We start from the raw sequence: 23,585 nt of genomic DNA on the forward strand, positions 1-23,585 counted from the left end.
AGAAAATTACACCAAGATATATCCTGGTTCGGCTGCTAAGTGCAGTGCAGCCTACATCCAGTCTCCATCACAACAATGATGGAATTTCACTATAATCAAACAGATTACAATTTGTAAAGTGCTAACCCAACTTACAAGGGGATTCCCACAGAATCATGAAACACAACATAGATGAACAAAGGAACTCTAAGACATCTATGGCTTTTTCTTTTAATTTTGCACTCTCTGCCTTTTTCCGCTCTATGGCTTTTTCATTACAAACCTTACTGTTTGCCTTTTACCATGAGACTCAAGACATGACAAAATTAAACAGAAAAACACTAAACAGAATACATTGAAGGAGAAGAGAAAACTGTTAGCTCAGGTAGCTCTGAGAATTCTGTGCCTTGCACTCTCAATTTTTTTCTCCTTACTTCAAACAGTGGCTGTCCACCCTTAATATAGAAGAGGGGAGCCTCCACTTATTGAAGCCAAAACTGAACCAACTTCTTCTTCCTTCAACAAAACCGGTTCGGCCACATAGAGAGAGAAGAGATAACCATGCATTAACCAACATGCAATTACCTCTAGTCCTTTCTTGATCATCACCCTTCATCAATCCGAGCTCTCCATCCTTGGCTTGCTCTCCAAGATGAAATTCTGGCCCTTGATGCTTCATGATGATGATGACTTCATCTGCTTCAATCTCTGCCTTCAACCATCACTTCGCCACTCTAGCTACTTCCTGTGGTGGTTGAGCAGAATCGAAGACAAGCCATGCTTCAAGAATCTCCTCCAGCTGGCCGAATCTTCTTCTTCCATTTTGAGCATGAAAGACTCAAGATAACCTCACCAAATCTAACCACATTTGGTGAATATCTTAGCCACAGCTCATTTTTATTTTAGTATGTTTTCTTGCCATCATTGTGATGGTCTTTAGGCTTGCTTTCTCTTCATCTCGGTAGCTTACTTTTGCTTCCATGGCTGCCAATATTTTCTGAGTAAAGACCGAAGAGAGAAAGAGTTGTGAGAGAGAAGAAAGAGAAAATATTCAATGGGTTTGAACAATAATCAATGAACAAAGAGAGAGAATGTAAAAGTTAATTCAAGTTTTCCACTTCCCTTTGTTGAGTAGCGTGTAGTGTCATAATAGCCATCAAATCAATCTTCTCTCTCTTTCTTATGTTTCCAATGTATTAATTAAATTTGAAATCCTTCAAAATAATGAAGTGGAATCCGTTGGAAGCATTTAGGCATTTCATTTGCTTCATGGATTCGAATAAGGCATGGAAACATTCATCAACATTGGGCTTGGTAGCAACAATATTTGATCTTGGCCCATTAATAACATTTGCTTTCCTGATAAAATTTGGAACATGCATAAAGCAAGTGGAAAGCATGTAACCCACTTGGGCTTAGAGCAGAAAATTATTTGGGCCCAAGTAACATTAAAACAGCCACATTTATTTTTGTTATTAAAACCAAGGCTGAGTGTAAATTGGGCTTAGCACAATACATTTGTTTCCGGCCCATGATTAAACCTGCAGCAAAATTATAATCATCAATGTATTGAATAAAAATTCAGATCAAATAATTTTGCAATTAATTAATTTTAATAATGTTTAGTCATCACACATATTAATTTAGAGTTTTCCAAACTCATCAATCTCCCCCTTGATGACAAACAATATTAAAATTGAAATGGAAGGAAAGAAATTTAAAATTGAGTAAGAGTACTCCCTTTAAATTTGTATTTCTCCCCCTTTCAAAATGTCACATTGCTCCCCCTTAATATATGCTGTTTTTACCAAGGGAAGCATTAACCTGTAACAATTTTAATCAAGCTTCAAATAACAATGTTATTTAGCATATTTATTACATGATGCTAAATGCTTGATTTATGAGCAGAGTTGGATGATAATCAAAACTCATTTGTTATCAATAATTTGATTTTCTGCTCAAACTTACACATATCAACAGAACACAAACCAGTGTTGTTCAGAAAATTTCCAAATATTTTCCAGTCCAGATACCAGAGCAATGTCATTCAAAATAAGGAAAATATTTTTGAAACACATAATAGCACATCAAAGCATGGCAGATGTTAGATAACACAGTTTAAAGGAACTGCCAAAAATAAATTTTCAAACCAACAAGTTTGTCAAATATGAACCATCAGCCAGGCATCACCATAAATCAAACACCAAATGCAGTTCATACATCAAGGATCATAATAGAACAAATGCATTCTTTGAACAAGGATAGTCATGAATTTTCAATTTGAAAATTTCAACCCTTGTCCCCTGTTTTTCCAGCCCCTGTTTTATTCCAATTTCAATTTTGGAATCTAAATTTCCTCCCCCTTTTGGCATCAAGGGGCATAAAAACCTGCAACAAGAGACATGAGCAATACATAATATTTATAACAAAGCAGTAATTGTTCAGAGTATCATACGGCAGGGAGTATCAAGTCATGCCTTTACAAAAAAACAAAAGAAGGATTGAGCCTATTGTTGCCAATATCAAATAAAAGTAGAGGAATAGTCACTAATCATCAGAAACATTGAACTCAGAACCAGAATCATCTTCATAATCTCCTGTTCCCATTTCATCATCAAAGGTTTGAATCATGAAACCGACCCTTTCATAGCACTTCTTCCAGGCTTTCTCATTTGCATATGCCAATTTTCGGGCAGCCTTGCTTGACTTTAGCATCAATTTGGACATATTGCGGAATTCACTGAGAGCCTCCCTGATGGATGCCGTGACCTTTGAGGGTTCAGGGTGGCTTTCCAAATCGCTTAGAGAGGGTTCGGAGGCAACAGACTGCTTGCTTTTCTTGTTCGAAACTCCTCCTCCTTTAATCTGTGACACTTTGTTCTCAACAGATTCATTAGACAAATCAACCTTAAAATATTCAAATATACATGTAAGAAACATGCCGTAAGGAAGATTAGCCTTTTTTGTGCTTCTTACTGCTTCCCACATATGACGTGTCATAATATAAGCAAATGAAATTGGAGTGGAAGTAATAAGAGCAAAGAGGATGATAGAGTCAGAAACTGTTACTCTATGATGAGAACCACTTTGAGGAGTGATGATATGAGTGATGATACGGTGTAACAGAGAGTTCTCTGGGCCGAGGGATTTGTGAGTTGGAATTAATCCATCAAGCCCGGAGAGGTTGGCACAAATGTGTTGCATGACAGTTTGTTGAGTAACTCCCACTTGATCATCCCATTTATCAACCATATAAACCTTTGGTCCCTCATCTTCATACCCAAGAGCAGCACCAATGGTTTGAGGGGTGAGGGTTATGTAAACACGCTTGACATAAGAGTGGATTGACCCACCAATCAAGCGCATGTTTGCATAAAATTCCCGGACCAGCCCCGGGTATACCAATTTCTGAATGTGAGTCAGAGGAGTCCATTTCAGAGCATCAAACAGAGACGAAAAGTTCATTCCTTTGGTGGCAAGATTTGGAAGGTTCACCAAGTAAGAGGGGCAGAGATTGCGCTGCAGAAGAACGTCTTTGTGAAATTCATAGAATGCACATGAGTGGAAGCGAGAAGGATCAAAATGTGAATGAGTTTTGTGGAATTTGTTTTTGAACTCTAGAGATTCCAGATTGGGGGGTTCGCTTGTGTCATGCAGAGCAAAGGTTTTCTGTTTCTTTTGGGAGCTTTTTGCATGAGGGGTAGTTCTTTTTGGTGGTGATGGAGGTGGAGTAGTATGTGATGTTTCTTCATCTTCTTCAACACTTGGTTGCTTGTTCTTCCCTGTCTTGCCTCTCCCTGAAGTTTTCTGAGCAATAACCTTTCGGCGCATGGTTTCGGTTTTCTTGGAGGGAGGTGACTGAGTAGAGGATGAGGTAGAATGGAGATGGATATGTGTATGGGTTGGAGGTGATGAGAAAGGTGGGTTTTTTGGAATGGGGGTTCGGCTACTTCGCCTAACAGCGGTTTTCTTTTTCATGGTGGATGAATGAGGGGTTGAATATGAAGGGGTGAGGGCCGAATGAGAGGAGGATGGAAGGAGGTTAGAGGTGCAATAAATGAGGATTGGAGAGAGATGATGGGAGGTTAATGACCATAATGGCACGGTTATTATCCAAATGGGAGTTTCAAAAAGTGATAAAGAGGGAGTTTTTCCTTGAATCAAGGGATTTAGTTGGAAGGAGAAGATATGATTTGACAACATGTATCTTCCAACTAGATTTGAAAAGACAATCTAAAAAATTTTGTGATTTTATTTTTTCAAGGAAGGAATAACTAACTAAACTGCCATGGTGGGGTCAGAATTTATTAGGTGGGGCCCAGAAGAATTTAAATTTGTGTTGCCTCCCCCTGAACAGAGCTCCTCCATCAAGCTTGCGTTTTTTATCTCGTCCAAACCTACGAGACAAAACTGAACAGAATCAAATATTCACAAATTTTCAATAAAACTTAAATCAAACATTCCCAATCTTTTTCTCAAGGTGCAGAATCTGTCTTCACAGAGGGGTTTTGTAAAAATATCAGCAATTTGGTCTTCTGATTTTACAAATTGAATATCAATAGTACCCTTTTGCACATGTTCCCTAATAAAATGATACTTTATCTCAATGTGCTTAGTTCTTGAGTGCAAAACAGGATTTTTTGAAATATTTATAGCACTCATATTGTCACAAAATAAGGGTATACTATTGATTTTTAATTTGTAATCTTCCAATTGTGTTTTTAACCAAATTAATTGAGTGCAACATGCAGATGCGGAAATATATTCTGCTTCAGCGGTGGATAAAGCCACTGTGGCTTGTTTCTTGCTTGACCACATGTTGAGAGAGCTTCCAAGGAAGCAACACATGCCGGACGTGCTTCTTCTATCCACTCTATCTCCCGCATAATCTGCATCACAAAACCCTACTGCACAAAATTCATCAGATTTAGGATACCACAAGCCATAATCACAAGTTCCCTTAATGTATCTAATGATGCGTTTAACAGCTGTAAGATGGGATTCTTTTGGGTGAGATTGAAATCTTGAACATACACCCACACTTTGAACAATATCCGGTCTAGAGGAGGTAAGGTACATGAGTGAACCTATCATTCCTCTATACCTTGTTTCATCCACATCTTGACCATCATCATCCTTTTCAAGTTTTGTGTTGGGATGCATTGGTGTACTCATTGCTTTGGAATTTTCTAGGCCAAACTTTTTGATAAGTTCTTTTGCATACTTTCCTTGGTAAATAAAAGTACCACTAGGAGTTTGTTTAATTTGGAGGCCAAGAAAGAAGGTAAGCTCTCCCATTAAACTCATTTCAAACTCACTAGTCATGAGTTTTCCAAACTCTTCACACAAGGAAATGTTGGCCGATCCAAATACAATGTCATCAACATAAACTTGAACAAGAAGTATGTCATCATTAGATGCTTTAATAAATAAAGTAGTGTCGGTGGTACCCCTTTGAAATTGATTTTCCAACAAGAAGGCACTAAGCCTTTCATACCAAGCTCTTGGAGCTTGTCTAAGACCATAAAGAGCCTTAGTTAATTTGAAAACATGATTTGGAAACTCCTTTTGTTCAAAACCGGGGGGTTGTGCCACATACACTTCTCTATCAATAAAGCCATTAAGGAAAGCACACTTAACATCCATTTGAAACATTTTGAAACCTTTATGGGCGGCATAGGCAAGAAGCAATCTAATTGCTTCCATTCTAGCTACCGGAGCAAAAGACTCATCAAAATCTATACCCTCTTCTTGATCGTAACCTTGGGCCACTAATCTAGCCTTGTTACGAACAACTTGTCCATCCTCACCAAGTTTATTTTTAAATACCCACTTAGTACCGGTAACTTTCTTACCATCCGGATGAGGTACTAGTGTCCAAACCTCATTCTTGTCAAATTGAGCAAGCTCTTCTTGCATTGCTTTAACCCATGATGGATCCTCAAGAGCTTGTTTGACATTGTTGGGCTCTATTTGTGACAAGAGAGCAAGATTGCTGGGTTCGGTTTGCCTTTTGGTGGAGGATCTTGTAGTTACGCCATGAGAAGGATCACCAATGATGAAATCATGAGGGTAACCTCTCATAGACTTCCATTCTCTAGGCTTTCGGACAGGTGTAGAGCTTTGATGAACTTCTGGTTGTCTCACTGTTTCAGTTGCTCGTGCCTGTTCAGGAGACAAAATGGAAATGTCTCCTCCAATCTGACGAGACAAAACCGGACTGACAGATTCTTCAATTTGAACAGATTTGGGATTTTCTTTACTTGTTCCAGCCTCTTCACAATCTGAATCAATATCCTTCACAATACTGGGAATTAAGTTAGAATCACAAAAGGTAATATGTATGGATTCCTCTATTGTCCTATGCTCCTTGAGATAAACTCTATAGGCCTTGCTTGTGGTGGAATATCCAACAAACATTCCTTCATAGGATTTTGAATCAAACTTTCCAAGGTTTTCTTTATTATTAAGCACAAAACATTTGCATCCAAAAACATGAAAATACTTAAGATTTGGAGGGGTTCCTTTCCATAGCTCATAAGGTGTTTTCTTTAACCCTTTTCTAATGATTGTTCTATTCAAAATATAACATGCTGTGTTCACAGCTTCAGCCCATAAGAATTTAGGAATTTCACTCTCACACAACATAGCCCTAGTCATTTCTTGAAGGCTTCTATTCCTTCTTTCAACCACTCCATTTTGTTGGGGGGTTCTAGGACATGAAAAATTGTGAGAAATCCCTAAGTCATCACAGAATTTTTCAAAATCTTGATTTTCAAATTCTCTTCCATGATCACTTCTTAAATGGGCAATTTTCAAATCCTTTTCATTTTGAATTTTCTTACAAAGGGTGGAAAAAGCATAAAAGGCATCATTCTTATGAGCAAGGAAAAGTACCCAACCAAATCTAGAGTAATCATCTACCACCACAAGACCATAATGTTTACCTCCTAAACTTTGAGTTCTAGTAGGACCAAAAAGATCAATATGTAACATTTCCAATGGCCGTTTGGTTGATATTCCATCTTTTGATTTAAAAGAGGATTTTACTTGTTTGCCCAATTGACAAGCGTCACAAGTAAGATCCTTATCAAACTTGATGTTTGGAATCCCTCTAACCAAATTTCTTTTAACTAGCTTAGAAATTTGATACATGCTAGCATGTCCCAACTTTCTATGCCAAAGCCATTTTTCAGATTCAAAAGATGTGAAGCATGTTACATTTTGTTCCTTTAAATCCTCAAGAGTTAATCCATACACATTGTTGCATCTTTTAGCTTCAAAAAGAACATTCCCAGTTTTTTCACACACAACTAAACAAACAGATTTCTTAAAAATAACTTCAAAACCCAAATCACAAAGTTGACTAACACTAAGCAAATTATGTTTCAAGCCATGTACAAGGAGAACATCATTTATACAAGAAGAAAAGTTTTTACCAACTTTCCCAACAGCCACAATTTTTCCTTTTGCATCATCACCGAAAGTGACAAGTCCTCCATCATAGTCATCAAGCTTTATGAAGAAGGTTGCCTTTCCGGTCATATGCCTAGAGCATCCGCTGTCCATATACCACACATTTTCCTTCCTTTTGGATGCTAGGCACACCTACAAAACAATGCTTAAGTAACCTTAGGTATCCAAATCTTTTTGGATCCTTTTACGTTAAACCATCTTCTATGTCCTAAGCCATTGTAATCAAAAACAATTTTATAAACTTTGTCACCAACCATTCTTTCACCGAAAAAGCATTGAATGGGAAAGTGTCCATTCCGATTGCATAGTCTACAAAACCTTGGAGTTGCCTTTTTGTTAAAGTAGGTGGGATCTTGAAATCTTGTGTCATTAGAAGATGAAGCAATATTTTCAAAATGTGAATTTTCAGATTTATGAAACCCCAACCCAGCCTTATCATAAAGAGGTTTTTGACTAGCCAAGATGTGATTTAAACTTTCAGAACTTTGTGTAAATTTGGCCAAGTCTTCCTCAAGTCTTTTAACCTTTTTAAGCAACTCTTCATTTTGTTTAAAACAGTCCACATATGCAAGAACACAATGGTTACTTTCACAGCTCCTAACTTGGGCTCTTAACTGTTTATTTTCTTCAACAAGATCACACGCAGTTTCAGCCTCTCTCACTTTTTCTTTTAGAAAACTGTTTTCGGCCTTAAGAATGGTAATTTGCTGTTCAAGTTCTTGATTTTCCAGCAGAAAACATCTTATTTTTTCAGAAAGGTGGTCTATCATAAGATGGAGATCTTCAGTATTAGGGTTATGAAAGACTACCTGATCTATGTGGTCTGCCATGAGACATGTTTGTGACTTGGTCTCGGTTTCTTCATCATCATCATCAGAATCATTCTCCAAGTCTTCCCATGTGGCCATCAGTCCTTTCTTCTTTCCCTTTTTTGGCTTTTCCTCCTTCTTCAGCTTGGGACAATCAGATTTGAAATGCCCCATTTCCTTGCAATTGTAGCAAGTTACCTTGCTGAGGTCTTTCTTCACTTTCCTTGTGCTGCTGCCTTTGCCTCTGAGCTTAGCCATTTTCCTGAATTTTTTTGCAAATAAAACAAACTCATTTTCAGAAGAGTTATCACTGGATTCATCATCCAGGGGGTTAGTCACAGAAGAAAATGCAATTCCTTTCTTTTTTGTATCCTTTTTTAAATAGGTATTTTCAAAAGCAAGAAGATTTCCTCTCAAATCATCAAGAGTCATAGAGTCTAAGCTACTGCTCTCAGAAATAATTAAGGCTTTAGTTTCCCACTCTTTTGTGAGACATCTCAACACTCTTCTCACTAGCACAGAATCAGAATGTGTAATTCCCAGAGCATCTAAGCCAACAATGATAGCATTGAAACGTTCAAACATTTCATCAATGGACTCTCCTTCCTTCATTGCAAACGTTTCATATTCTCTGTTTAGCATATCTGCCCGAGTCTTCTTGACAATGGTGGTTCCTTCATGGGTGATTTGCAATTTGTCCCAGATTTCCTTTGCCGTTGTGCATCTTGATACCCGTCGGTACTCCTCAAAGCTGATAGCACAATTGAGCAGATTTATTGCCTTGGCATTTAACTCCACCTTCTTCCTATCTTCCTCGGTCCATCTTGCTTCTGGTTTGATAGAAACAACTCCTTCTGCACTTGTGGTAGTTGGAAATTTAGGCCCTTCGAGGATAATCTTCCAAAGTCTGTAATCCACTGCTTGTACGAATATCTTCATCCTCTCCTTCCAATAGGTATAGTTTTTCCCATTGAAAAGAGGGGGTCTGTTGCTTGATTGTCCTTCAGTTAGATTATAAGACACCACATTTGCGCCACTGTTTTCTGCCATGAGGATCTTTACTCCAAGCTGCAAAGCTTGATCTCTTTGAGACCAAGCTCTGATACCAATTGATGGTTTCAGTGGCTAAGAGAAGGGGGGGTTGAATCTTAGCCCCTTTTTTGCTTGCTAACACTTGCTGGATTCAGAGGAGACTTTTATGTTTTTAGCTCGTCCCTAGCCACGAGACATTTTCATTTTATCTCGTCACTTGGCACGAGACATTTTTGTTTTTGCTCCTGTGCAGTAGAAAACAGAAATGGAGTAGGAGAGGAAGAAAATTACACCAAGATATATCCTGGTTCGGCTGCTAAGTGCAGTGCAGCCTACATCCAGTCTCCATCACAACAATGATGGAATTTCACTATAATCAAACAGATTACAATTTGTAAAGTGCTAACCCAACTTACAAGGGGATTCCCACAGAATCATGAAACACAACATAGATGAACAAAGGAACTCTAAGACATCTATGGCTTTTTCTTTTAATTTTGCACTCTCTGCCTTTTTCCGCTCTATGGCTTTTTCATTACAAACCTCACTGTTTGCCTTTTACCATGAGACTCAAGACATGACAAAATTAAACAGAAAAACACTAAACAGAATACATTGAAGGAGAAGAGAAAACTGTTAGCTCAGGTAGCTCTGAGAATTCTGTGCCTTGCACTCTCAATTTTTTTCTCCTTACTTCAAACAGTGGCTGTCCACCCTTAATATAGAAGAGGGGAGCCTCCACTTATTGAAGCCAAAACTGAACCAACTTCTTCTTCCTTCAACAAAACCGGTTCGGCCACATAGAGAGAGAAGAGATAACCATGCATTAACCAACATGCAATTACCTCTAGTCCTTTCTTGATCATCACCCTTCATCAATCCGAGCTCTCCATCCTTGGCTTGCTCTCCAAGATGAAATTCTGGCCCTTGATGCTTCATGATGATGATGACTTCATCTGCTTCAATCTCTGCCTTCAACCATCACTTCGCCACTCTAGCTACTTCCTGTGGTGGTTGAGCAGAATCGAAGACAAGCCATGCTTCAAGAATCTCCTCCAGCTGGCCGAATCTTCTTCTTCCATTTTGAGCATGAAAGACTCAAGATAACCTCACCAAATCTAACCACATTTGGTGAATATCTTAGCCACAGCTCATTTTTATTTTAGTATGTTTTCTTGCCATCATTGTGATGGTCTTTAGGCTTGCTTTCTCTTCATCTCGGTAGCTTACTTTTGCTTCCATGGCTGCCAATATTTTCTGAGTAAAGACCGAAGAGAGAAAGAGTTGTGAGAGAGAAGAAAGAGAAAATATTCAATGGGTTTGAACAATAATCAATGAACAAAGAGAGAGAATGTAAAAGTTAATTCAAGTTTCCCATTTCCCTTTGTTGAGTAGCGTGTAGTGTCATAATAGCCATCAAATCAATCTTCTCTCTCTTTCTTATGTTTCCAATGTATTAATTAAATTTGAAATCCTTCAAAATAATGAAGTGGAATCCGTTGGAAGCATTTAGGCATTTCATTTGCTTCATGGATTCGAATAAGGCATGGAAACATTCATCAACATTGGGCTTGGTAGCAACAATATTTGATCTTGGCCCATTAATAACATTTGCTTTCCTGATAAAATTTGGAACATGCATAAAGCAAGTGGAAAGCATGTAACCCACTTGGGCTTAGAGCAGAAAATTATTTGGGCCCAAGTAACATTAAAACAGCCACATTTATTTTTGTTATTAAAACCAAGGCTGAGTGTAAATTGGGCTTAGCACAATACATTTGTTTTCGGCCCATGATTAAACCTGCAGCAAAATTATAATCATCAATGTATTGAATAAAAATTCAGATCAAATAATTTTGCAATTAATTAATTTTAATAATGTTTAGTCATCACACATATTAATTTAGAGTTTTCCAAACTCATCAAAATAGTAATTAGTAGTAGACATATTAATAAGTATTTTTGGTTAAATTTATTAAGTATTCGAAAGAAACAAAAAAAAAAAAAAAACCGTAAAAAACTCATCAAGATTTACCAAATAAAATAATACTGAGAAGTTTTCAATTTTCATCCCTGTTTAAAATATATATATATATATATATATATATATATATATATATATATACTAAATTGTTATAGAATGAATTTATGTCATATTGTTTTTTGTAATTGTGTCATATGATCAATTTTATATAGATAATAATTTTGTAATTTTATAATATAAAAAATAGTTAAATTTCTACCTTGTAATGATAATAGCAAAACTTTAATTCTCATAATCAATTAAGTTTAATATATATTAATGCTTAATTAAATTAACTGTTGACGGTTAATTAAATATAATTAATATTTATATTAAAATTTTGATAATAATAATAACATTTTTTAATTATAAATATTATTCTGAGTGTATATATATTATTTGGTCTATTTAAATATGTTTATTAATAACATTCTTGTTGTTATTATTGGACAAATTGGACAAAACATCTCTAAGCTTTTACAACAACATCCGCTTATTACTAGGTATATAGTAAAATATGAGATGATGAATAGAGTTTATTATAATTTTATATTATATTTTATATGTTTTTATTCTCAATTATTTTTTATTTTATGTGGTTCGTTAATAAAAAGGAAAAGTATAAATAAACAATTTTATATGCAATCAAATGGAGCTAATTTCTTAAAAAAAAATTAGTTTTTGAATTTTAAAATAGGAAATTTGCACTCAAATAACACGTGTCGTCTTATTCCATTTCCTCACGCCACGACCTTTTTCTCCAACTCTTCTCACCGTGACATCGCACCCTCCCCTCCAACCTTTCTTGTCGCGGCACCATTCCCTCCTGATCCATTTGCTCTCGCGGCGCTTCCGTACCTCCCCTTCTCAACTCTTCTCGTGACACCGTATCTTCTCCTCCAACTCTTTGCGTCGCAATCCACCCCTCTCCTCTAACCTTTCTCGTTGCGGAGCCGACCCTTCTTTCTCTATCTCCTCTCCTCTTGTCGTGTCACCGTCCTGTGGAAGTCTTCTTTTTGTGATGCCCGTATCATCACTCTCGAAGCCCTCTCGCTGTGACACATGACGTTGTTGTTGTTGTTGTTGTTGCAGAAATTATTTTTCTTATGGAACTATTTTTGGTGTATTGGCTGAATATTGGTGAAGGAGGTGTTTTGTCGAAGTGTGGTGTCGGATTCAACACGCCAGGGGCGTGGTGCCTGAGCCCGTCAGTAGCGTGTCAGCACCCGTCAACACGCAGGAGGCGTGGTGATGCCAACACGTCGGGGGCGTGGTGCTGTGGAACCCGTGAAGCGATGCAGGTTTTTGCTGAGTTCCAATGTTGCAGCAGCACGGGGGGCCATGTTGCAGGCCTGCCTGCATGCATGGAACAGCCCTCCAATCTGGTAACCAGCGAGCAACCCTCAACCCTTTATAAATTCAATCTTCTTCCCTTCCATTGAAGCACACAATCATAGTGCTGAAGTAAGGAATCGAGAGAGAAAAAAGAGAGTGTACGAGGAAGAGCATGTATAATTTGAAAGAAGAAAAAAAATTATACGGTGCAGTAGTGAAGAGAGTATTGATAGCAGTAGTGATATTAGTGTGTAGTGTGAGTAGTGGTTTAGAAGAAGAAAAAAATTTTTGAAAAAAAAAATTATTAGTTTGTAGTGATTAAAAAATGGTACGTAATTATACGACGCCCGAAGAACATATTATCAATTATTTGAATCATCTAACTTATATAAGTTGACAAATTTTATTTTTTTATGTATTTAAATTTTTTTTATTTTGTTTTTTATGTATTTAAATTTTTTAAAATTTTTTATGTATATATATATGAGGAATATTATTTTTTGTATTTTATGAATATTTTAGAATAAAATTTTTATTTGTAAAATATAATTATATTCTATTTTGTTTTATATAAACGTAAATATATAATTTTTTTGCTATAATGAGATTAATTTTCTGTTATAAAAATACTATAATGGAATATATATTTTTTAATTTTTGTTATGAATATACTAATAAATAAATAAATAAATATTTTGAATTTTTAAAAATCAATATGCGGATGCGAACATGTATTTTAAAATATTAATAAATAAATATTATAATAAAGATATAAATATATATAAAATATATTGTTATTAAATATTTTATTTAATTTTAGAAAAAAATCATTTATATTTATTTATTTAAAGAGTAAAAGACAAATAGGTCTCTGACCTTTTAAAATGAGGACATTTTTGTCCCTCAAGATTGGAAAATACATTTCGATCCCTCATGTTTTAAAACGCGTGACAATTAGATCCCTACATCGAGTTGGGCTTCAAAACGGCAACGAAACATGCTGACCTGGAAGGGTAGAGTATTAGGTGTCCGTTTTAGTTGCTGATGTGGATGGAGAACAAATTTTTAATGGACAAATTAGTCCTTGATGCCTAACATCTTGCCTCTGTGATGCGAGTTTCTGCTCAATGACCCTCCTACTCTCATCATTTTGATTATTCTGAAACTTGTTCATAGCTTGCTCTAATTGATTCAAAACCTCCATTTCACTATACAAATTCTTAGTGTTACTAACATACCTATCCATCTTCCTCACCATACATTCCATATGCTTAACCAAGAACCCTAATTCATTGACATCTATGACCCCACTCACAATGTCACCATACACATACTCAAATCCCTGCAATAATGCAGGAACAGAACACTTCTTCCCTAACCATATTTATGTAAGACTATATATATAAACACTAGCACTAAAATGAAGGCCTAAATTTGAGAGTTTTAAACTAATTCTAATCCTAACACATACAGTAATACCTGCAAGGATTTTTCGAGAGAAGTAGCAACCTTATACATGTATGTATCACCTGTGCAATACCATAAAAAATTGCATTCCAAGAATTAAGTCACTATTTTCTGGGAGCACAAATGTTGGAGATCATTCGATATATCAAAAGCATCATCCAGATGCTTGAAATTGACCTTGAAATATACACACAAACACATTAAACTGGGACCACTAAATACACAAATTATTAATTTGCCATCACCTTCTTGGTCTGGTTGAAGTGGTATATCCGAACATGGCACAAACATATAAGGCAACCAACTGAGAAGAAGCTGACATCAAGCTAACCAATATCCTTTTCCGAAGCTTAGTCGAACAAGAACCTTGAGGTAGCCATGTCACCAGCCTTTGCATAGCCATCAATCATGATCGTGAAAGAAGCAACACTCTTTTCCGGCATAGCATCAAGCACTACCCTAGCATTGCCCAAATTTTTCACCTTCACAAAATCCCATATCATCGCATTCCATGATGCCACATTCCTCTGAGGCATTTCATCAAACAGCCTCTTTGCCTCCACCATATTTCCAACCTTCACATAGCCAACCACCATAGCCGTCTATGAAACTACATTCTTCTTAGACATTTCCACATTTCCACATACATATCAACCATACATATCAACCAAACAGGTTCCAACAAACATATCACCTTCAACCCCCACACCTCAACGCCGAGCCATGGAGATATTTTCCTTCGCAGGATCTGCACATGCTTGAACAGGCCTTAATCACAGAAGAATAAGTGTACCTATCAGAAAGAGACTCATGTGCCTTCATGCGAATAAAAGCAGAGAGGGCATCGAAAAAGTAACTTCCTTTGGTGTGGGCTCCGATGAGGGAGTTCCAGAGAAAAGGGGAAGGGCCAAGGATGTGGTCGAAGACGGAGGTGTAATATGAAGCAGTGGTGGCAAAGGAGGCGGAAAGGAAAATGAAGCGGGAGATGATAAGGTGATCTTGCTCTATACCTCGTTGGATGATGGAGGCGTGGACTTGGTAGAGGTGATGAATGGTCTTGCAGGCCTTAAGAAGGGTGATAATGGCGGCAGTTGAACGCGGTAGAGAAGAAGAGTGTCAAAATATTGAATTCATCGGAAGAACGGCGTCGTTTTGGCCTTAAGGGACAAATTTGTCCACTAATAATTTGTCCCAATCCACTTCAGCAAGTATAAACGGACATGTCATTCTCTACCCCTCCATGTCAGCTGGCTCCGTTGCCTTTTTTGTCCAAAATGGACGGAGGGGTATAATTGTCGGCCGTTTTAAAACGTGAGGGATCGAAATGTATTTTCCAATCTTGAGGGACAAAAATGTCCTCGTTTTAAAAGGTTAGGGACCTATTTGTCTTTTATTCTTATTTAAAAAAAAGTGTAAATATAAATATTTATTTATAATATTTAAAGAAATAGATAAATAAATGTTAATATATAATTTTTTTTAATTATTTTTGTTAGAATGGACGTATTTTTCTGTATGTTTATTAACAAATAATTTGACTATTAATTAATTATATAATTGTTAATAAAATATGCTAATATTTGTTAAATATTTTAATAAATAAAATCTTAAAATAAATATGTGAATATTTTAAAATATTTATATTGATGTCGATTTATTATTTGTAAGAATTATTATTTATTTAAACTAATAAATATATTTTTGTTGATGCAGCTGATGAGCGGATATTTTATACCCTTTTTGGGGTTAATTTCATATAGTTTTTAGTATGTTTTAGTTAGTTTTTAGTTTATTTTCATTAGTTTCTAGGCAAAATTCATATTTCTGGATTTTACTATGAGTTTGTGTGTTTTTCTATAATTTCAGGTATTTTCTGGCTGAAATTGAGGGAGCTGAGCAAAAATCTGATTCAAGCTGAAAAAGGACTGCTGATACTGTTGGATCCTGACCTCTCTGCACTCGGAATGGAATTTCTGGAGCTACAGAAGTCCAATTGACGCGCTTCTAATTGCGTTGAAAAGTAGACATCCAGGGCTTTCCAGCAATATATAATAGTCCATACTTTGCTCAAGGATAGACAACGTAAACTGGCGTTCAACGCCAGTTCCATGTTGCAGTCTGGCGTCCAGCGCCAGAAACAAGTTACAAGTTGGAGTTCAACGCCAGAAACAGGTTACAACCTGGCGTTGAATGCCCAAAACAGCCCAGGCACGTGAGAGGCTTTAGTCTCAGCCCCAGCACACACCAAATGGGCCCCAGAATTGGATTTCTGCACTATCTATCATAGTTTACTCATTTTCTGTAAACCTAGGTTACTAGTTTAGTATTTAAACAACTTTTAGAGATTTATTTTGTATCTCATGACATTTTAGATCTGAACTTTGTAATCTCTGATGGCATGAGTCTCTAAACTCCATTGTTGGGGGTGAGGAGCTCTGCCGTGTCTCGATGAATTAATGCAAGTATTTCTGTTTTCTATTCAATCACGCTTGTTCCTATCTAAGATGTTCATTCGCGCCTCATTATGATGAATGTGATGATCCGTGACTCTCATCACCATTCTCAACCTATGAACGTGTGCCTGACAACCACTTCCGTTCTATATTAGATTGAATGAATATCTCTTAGATTCCGTAATCGGAATCTCTGTGGTATATGCTAGAATTCATTGGCAGCATCCTTGAGAATCCGGAAAGTCTAAACCTTGTCTGTGGTATTCCGAGTAGGATTCTGGGATTGGATGACTGTGACGAGCTTCAAACTCGCGAGTGCTGGGCGTAGTGACAGACGCAAAAGGATAACAAATCCTATTCCGGTATGATCGAGAACCTACAGATGATTAGCCATGCGGTGACAGCGTACCTGGACCATTTTCACTGAGAGGAAGGATGGTAGCCATTGACAACGGTGATCCACCAATACACAGCTTGCCATAGGAGAGACGTGCGTGCGTGAAGAAGAAGATAGGGAGAAAGCAGAGATTCAAAAGACAAAGTATCTCCAAAACTCCAACATATTCTCATTTACTGCATAACAAGTAACCTTTAATTCATGCTCTCTTGTTCATTTGCAAGTCAATTGATAACCATAAATTAATATCCTGACTAAGAGTTGCAAGATAACCATAGCTTGCTTCAAACCAACAATCTCCGTGGAATCGACCCTTACTCACGTAAGGTATTACTTGGACGACCCAGTGCACTTGCTGTTTAGTTGTGCGGAATTACATAGTGTGAAGTAATTTTCGTGCACCAAGTTTTTGGCGCCGTTGCCGGGGATTGTTCGAGTTTGAACAACTGACGGTGAATCTTGTTGCTTAGATTAGGAAAATTTTGTCTTTTGGGTCAGAGTCTTTTATATTCGTTTCAAAAAAAATATATTTCATTCTTAGTTATTAAAAAATACTTCTTCAAAACAAGTGTTACATTTACAGCTCAATTGGCTAGAGCATTGGTTTATGTTCTTGATGATTGGGCACCGGTTCTATTAAAAATCTTTTTCAAAAATAATTTTTCTTGATTTAATCTTGTGCCAAACTTTAAGTTTGGTGTTTTCTTGTTAATCTTTCTATAATTTTCGAAAATTTTAGTTTGGTTTTCTAAAAATTTTAAGTTTGGTGTTCTTTCTTCATGTTCTTGTGTTCTTGTGAGTCTTCAAAGTGTTCTTGAGTTTTCCTTATGTCTTGATCTTAAAATTTTTAAGTTTGGTGTTCCTTGGTGTTTTCCCTCCAAAATTTTCGAAAACAAGGAGCATTAGATCTAAAAATTTTAAATCTTGTGATATCTTATTGTTTTTCTCTTTCCTCTTTAAATTCAAAAATATCTTTTCTCTCTATTTTAAAGCAAATTTTCGAAATTTACTTTTAAAATTCAGATTTTTTTTTCAAAATTTAAAATCTTTTTTCAAATCATATCTTTTCCAATCAAATCCTTTCAATCTTATCTTTTTCAAAACTTTCTAACCATTTTTTTCTCTCTCTCCATTTTTCGAAAATCTTCACCCATTTTTTATTTATTTTATTTTAATTTATTTTATTTTTGAAATAAATAAATAAATAAAAATATATTTTTTTTACATCATCTCCCTTTCTCCATCATGGATCTAAGTGGAAATGAACAGTCCAGAAGGACTCTGGGGTCATATGCTAACCCCACTACTGCTTCATATGGGAGTAGTATCAGTATACCCTCCATTGGAGTCAGTAGCTTTGAGTTGAATCCTCAGCTCATTATCATGGTGCAGCAAAGTTGCCAGTATTCCGGTCTTCTACAGGAAGAACCTACAGAGTTTCTGGCACAATTTTTACAAATTGCTGACACAGTACATGATAAGAAAGTAAATCAGGATATCTACAGATTATTACTGTTCCCATTTGCTGTAAAAGACCAAGCTAAGAGGTGGTTAAATAACCAACCTAAGGCTAGCATAAAGACATGAAAACAGCTGACAGAAAAATTCCTGAATCAATACTTTCCTCCAAAATGGATGACACAGCTAAGGCTGGACATCCAAGGCTTTAAACAAGGAGATAATGAATCTCTTTATGATGCCTGGGAGAGATACAGAGAGATGCTAAGAAAATGCCCCTCTGAAATATTTTTAGAGTGGGTTCAGCTAGACATCTTCTATTATGGGCTTACAAAAAGAGCTCAGATGTCTCTAGACTACTCAGCTGGTGGATCTATCCACATGAGGAAGACAATTGAAGAAGCTCAAGAGCTCATTGATACAGTTGTCAGAAATCAGCATCTGTACTTAAGCAGCGAAACTTCCATGAAAGAAGAGGCTAAAACAGTGACTACTGGACTCAGTCCTGCTGAACAAGCTACTGAATTCAATCAGCAATTGGATTTTCTAACAAAACAGTTAGCCGAATTCAAGGAGAGACTACAAGAGACAAGGACGGCTAATATAAATATGGAAGAACAATTAAAGCAAACAAAGCAGCAACTGTCAAAACAAATAACAGAAGAATGCCAAGCAGTTCAATTAAGAAGTGGGAAAACATTAAATACCCCACCTCAAGGCAGTAGGAAGCCAAGAAATGAGCAAACTACCCAATTTCCATCTGAGAACAGTAAGAACCCGGGGAAAAATGATTCTGGCGCTAAAACGCCAGAAATTGGGTGGAAGGCTGGCGCTGAACGTCCAAACCATGCTCAGGACTGGCGTTCAATGCCAGAAACAAGCAAGGAACTGGTGTTGAACGCCCAAAGGAAGCACAGTTCTGGCGTTCAGACGCCAGGAACAGATGAGGAGTTGGCGTCTAACGTCACTCCAGCTTCCAACCCTGGCACTCAATTGCCAGTGAGGGATCAGACACACACAAGTGCTGATGACAACCCCTCTAAAAAGGCTTCTTCAACCACTTCTGTAGGAAATAAACCTGCAACAACCAAAGTTGAGGAGTATAAAGCCAAGATACCTTATCCTCAAAAACTCCGCCAAGAGGAGCAGGATAAGCAATTTGCTCGCTTTGCAGATTATCTCAGGACTCTTGAAATAAAGATTCTGTTTGCAGAAGCACTTGAGCAAATACCTTCTTATGCCAAGTTCATGAAAGAGATCTTAAGTCATAAGAAGGATTGGAGAGAAACTGAAAAAGTTCTCCTCACTGAAGAATGCAGTGCAGTCATTCTGAAAAGCTTCCCTAAAAAGCTTAAAGATCCCGAAAGCTTTCTGATACCATGCATATTAGAGGGTAATTGCACCAAGACAGCATTATGTGATCTTGGGGCAAGTATCAACCTAATACCTGCATCCACTATCAGAAATCTTGGTTTAACTGAAGAAGTTAAACCAACCCGGATATGTCTTCAACTTGCTGATGGCTCCATTAAATACCCATCAGGCATGATTGAGGACATGATTGTCAGGGTTGGGCCATTCGCATTTCCCACTGACTTTGTAGTGCTGGAGATGGAGGAGCACAAGAGTGCTACTCTCATTCTAGGAAGACCTTTCCTAGCAACTAGACGAACTCTCATTGATGTCCAACAGGGGAAATAACCCTGAGAGTCAATGAGGATGAGTTTAAGTTGAATGCTGTCAATGCCATGCAGCATCCAGACACACCAAAAGACTGCATGAAAGTTGATCTTATTGACTCTTTGGTGGAAGAGATCAACATGGCTGAGAGTATCGAATCAGAGCTGGAAAACATCTTTAAAGATGTTCCACCTGATCTAGAGGATTCAGAGGAATTGAAAGAGTCTCTGAAATTTCCTCAGGAAGAGGAAAATTCTCCTAAACCCGAGCTCAAACCATTACCACCATCCCTGAAATATGCATTTCTGGGAGAAGGTGATACTCTTCCAGTGATCATAAGCTCTGCTTTAAATCCACAGGAAGAGGAAGCACTAATTCAAGTGCTAAGGACACACAAGACAGCTCTTGGGTGGTCCATAAGTGACCTTAAGGGCATAAGCCCAGCTAGATGCATGCACAAGATCTTATTGGAGGATAATGCTAAGCCAGTGGTTCAACCACAGAGGCGGCTAAATCCAGCCATGAAGGAAGTGGTGCAGAAAGAGGTCACCAAATTACTGGAGGCTGGGATTATTTATCCTATTTCTGATAGCCCCTGGGTGAGCCCTGTCCAAGTTGTCCCCAAAAAGGGAGGCATGACAGTGGTTCATAATGAAAAAAATGAACTGGTTCCTACAAGAACAGTTACAGGGTGGCGCATGTGTATTGACTACAGAAGGCTCAATACAGCCACCAGGAAGGATCATTTTTCTTTACCATTCATAGACCAGATGCTAGAGAGACTAGCAGGTCATGATTATTACTGCTTTTTGGACGGCTATTCAGGCTACAACCAAATTGCAGTAGATCCCCAGGATCAAGAGAAAACAGCATTCACATGTCCATCTGGAGTATTTGCTTACAGAAGGATGCCATTTGGGCTGTGTAATGCACCTGCAACCTTTCAGAGATGCATGTGCTCTATTTTCTCTGATATGGTGAAAAAATTTCTGGAAGTCTTCATGGATGACTTCTCAGTATATGGAGACTTATTCAGCTCCTGTCTTGATCACCTGACACTGGTTTTGAAAAGATGCCAAGAGACCAACCTGGTTTTAAACTGGGAAAAATGTCACTTTATGGTGACTGAAGGAATTGTCCTTGGGCATAAAATTTCAAACAAGGAAATAGAGGTGGATCAAGCTAAAATAGAGGTAATTGAAAAATTACCACCACCTGCCAATGTTAAGGCAATCAGAAGCTTTCTGGGGCATGCAGGATTCTACAGGAGGTTTATAAAGGATTTTTCAAAAATTGCAAAACCTCTAAGCAATCTGCTAGCTGCTGACACGCCATTTGTATTTGACACAGAGTGCCTGCAGGCGTTTGAAACTCTGAAAGCTAAGCTGGTCACAGCACCAGTTATCTCTGCACCAAACTGGACATTGCCATTCGAATTAATGTGTGATGCCAGTGATCACGCCATTGGTGCAGTATTGGGGCAGAGGCATGACAAACTTCTGCATGTCATTTATTATGCTAGCCGTGTTTTAAATGATGCCCAGAAAAATTACACAACCACAGAAAAGGAATTGCTTGCAGTGGTCTATGCAATTGACAAGTTTAGATCATACTTAGTAGGATCAAAAGTGATTGTGTACACTGACCATACTGCTCTTAAATATCTACTTACAAAGCAGGATTCAAAACCCAGGCTTATAAGATGGGTATTGCTTCTGCAAGAGTTTGATATAGAAATAAGAGACAGAAAAGGGACAGAAAACCAAGTGACTGATCATCTGTCCCGAATAGAGCCAGTAGAAGGGGCGCCCTCTCCCTCTATTGAAATCTCTGAAACCTTTCCGGATGAGCATTTGTTCTCCATTCAGGAAACACCATGGTTTGCATACATTACAAACTATAAAGCTGCAAGGTTCATACCCAAGGTATACAGCAGGCAACAAAAGAAAAAATTAATTTCTGATGCAAAATACTACTTGTGGGATGAACCCTATCTCTTTAAGAGATGTGCAGACGGAATAATCCGTAGGTATGTGCCTAGAGAAGAAGCACAGAGGATCCTATGGCATTGCCATGGATCACAATATGGAGGCCATTTCGGAGGTGAGCGAATAGCAACCAAGGTCCTCCAATGTGGTTTCTACTGGCCTACACTCTACAGAGATTCCTGAGAGTTTGTACGTAACTGTGACAGTTGCCAGAGAGCTGGTAATTTGCCTCATAGTTACGCCATGCCTCAACAAGGAATCTTGGAGATTGAGTTGTTTGATGTATGGGGAATTGATTTCATGGGGCCTTTCCCACCATCATACTCAAACACTTATATTCTGGTGGCAGTTGACTATGTATCAAAATGGGTAGAGGCCATTGCCACACCCACCAATGATACTAAAACAGTACTGAAGTTCCTCCAGAAACATATATTCAGCAGATTTGGTGTCCCTAGGGTACTAATCAGTGATGGGGCACTCACTTCTGCAACAAACAGCTTTACTCCGCCATGGTCCGGTATGGGATTCGCCACAAGGTGGCGACTCCATATCATCCACAGACAAATGGGCAAGCTGAAGTTTCTAACAGAGAACTGAAAAGAATCCTGGAATGGACTGTAAGTACCCGTAGAAAGGATTGGGCACGAAGCTTGGATGATGCTCTGTGGGCTTACAGAACAGCATTCAAGACTCCTATAGGGACCTCTCCGTACCAACTTGTGTATGGTAAGGCTTGTCACCTGCCCGTTGAACTGGAACATAAGGACTACTGGGCAATCAGATTCCTAAACTTTGATGCCAAACTAGCTGGAGAAAAGAGATTGCTCCAGCTGAATGAGCTAGAGGAATTCAGATTCACTGCTTTCGAAAATGCCAAGCTTTATAAGGAGAAATAAAAAAGATGGCATGACAGAAAGCTATCTTCTAGAATCTTTGAACCAGGACAAAAGGTTCTGTTGTTTAACTCTAGGCTCAGGCTATTCCCCGGGAAACTGAAGTCCCGGTGGAGGGGACCATATGTGATTACAAGTGTATCACCATATGGTTATGTGGAGCTTCAAGACATTGACTCTGATAGGAAGTTCATTGTTAATGGACAGAGAATCAAGCATTATCTTGAAGGTAATGTTGAGCAAGAATGCTCAAGGCTGAGGCTAGATTAAAAAGCTCAGCAAGGTCCAGCTAAAGACAATAAAGAAGCGCTTGCTAGGAGGCAACCCAGCCATTGGCATCACTTCCTCTAGCATTTTGCCCTATTCTTGATTTTATTTGTTTATATAAAGTTCATTGATACTAAGGTAAAGAGTCAATTGCATAAGTTTACAAGGTTACAGAAGGATTCATCACACAAAACAGAGAAAAAGAGCTCACTGGCAAGAAAATGCCAGTAAGAGGCACAATTGGGCGTTCAACGCCCAAAAGAAGCATCCACTGGGCGTTGAACGCCAGTAAGGATAGCTACCTGGGCGTTAAACGCCAGAAAGA

At 37.8% G+C, this 23,585-nt stretch overlaps 1 protein-coding gene across 1 annotated transcript; it reads right to left on the reverse strand.

Moving 5' to 3' along the window:
* Positions 1-7,601: 7,601 nt before the first annotated feature.
* LOC148572514 (uncharacterized) lies at positions 7,602-9,314 on the reverse strand. Its single transcript, XM_088510014.1, has one exon. It carries the CDS (start codon positions 9,312-9,314, stop codon positions 7,602-7,604), a length of 1,713 nt encoding a protein of 570 aa, XP_088366140.1.
* Between the last annotated feature and the right edge of the window lie 14,271 nt (positions 9,315-23,585).

This window comes from Arachis ipaensis, chromosome B3, assembly GCF_059453495.1.
Source record: "Arachis ipaensis isolate K30076 ecotype BB chromosome B3, ASM5945349v1, whole genome shotgun sequence".
Classification (NCBI taxonomy): domain Eukaryota; kingdom Viridiplantae; phylum Streptophyta; class Magnoliopsida; order Fabales; family Fabaceae; genus Arachis; species Arachis ipaensis.

Bases quoted from the DNA above. Each gene is read 5' to 3' on its own strand.
- LOC148572514 (XM_088510014.1), bottom strand. From the start codon at position 9,314: ATGGCAGAAAACAGTGGCGCAAATGTGGTGTCTTATAATCTAACTGAA.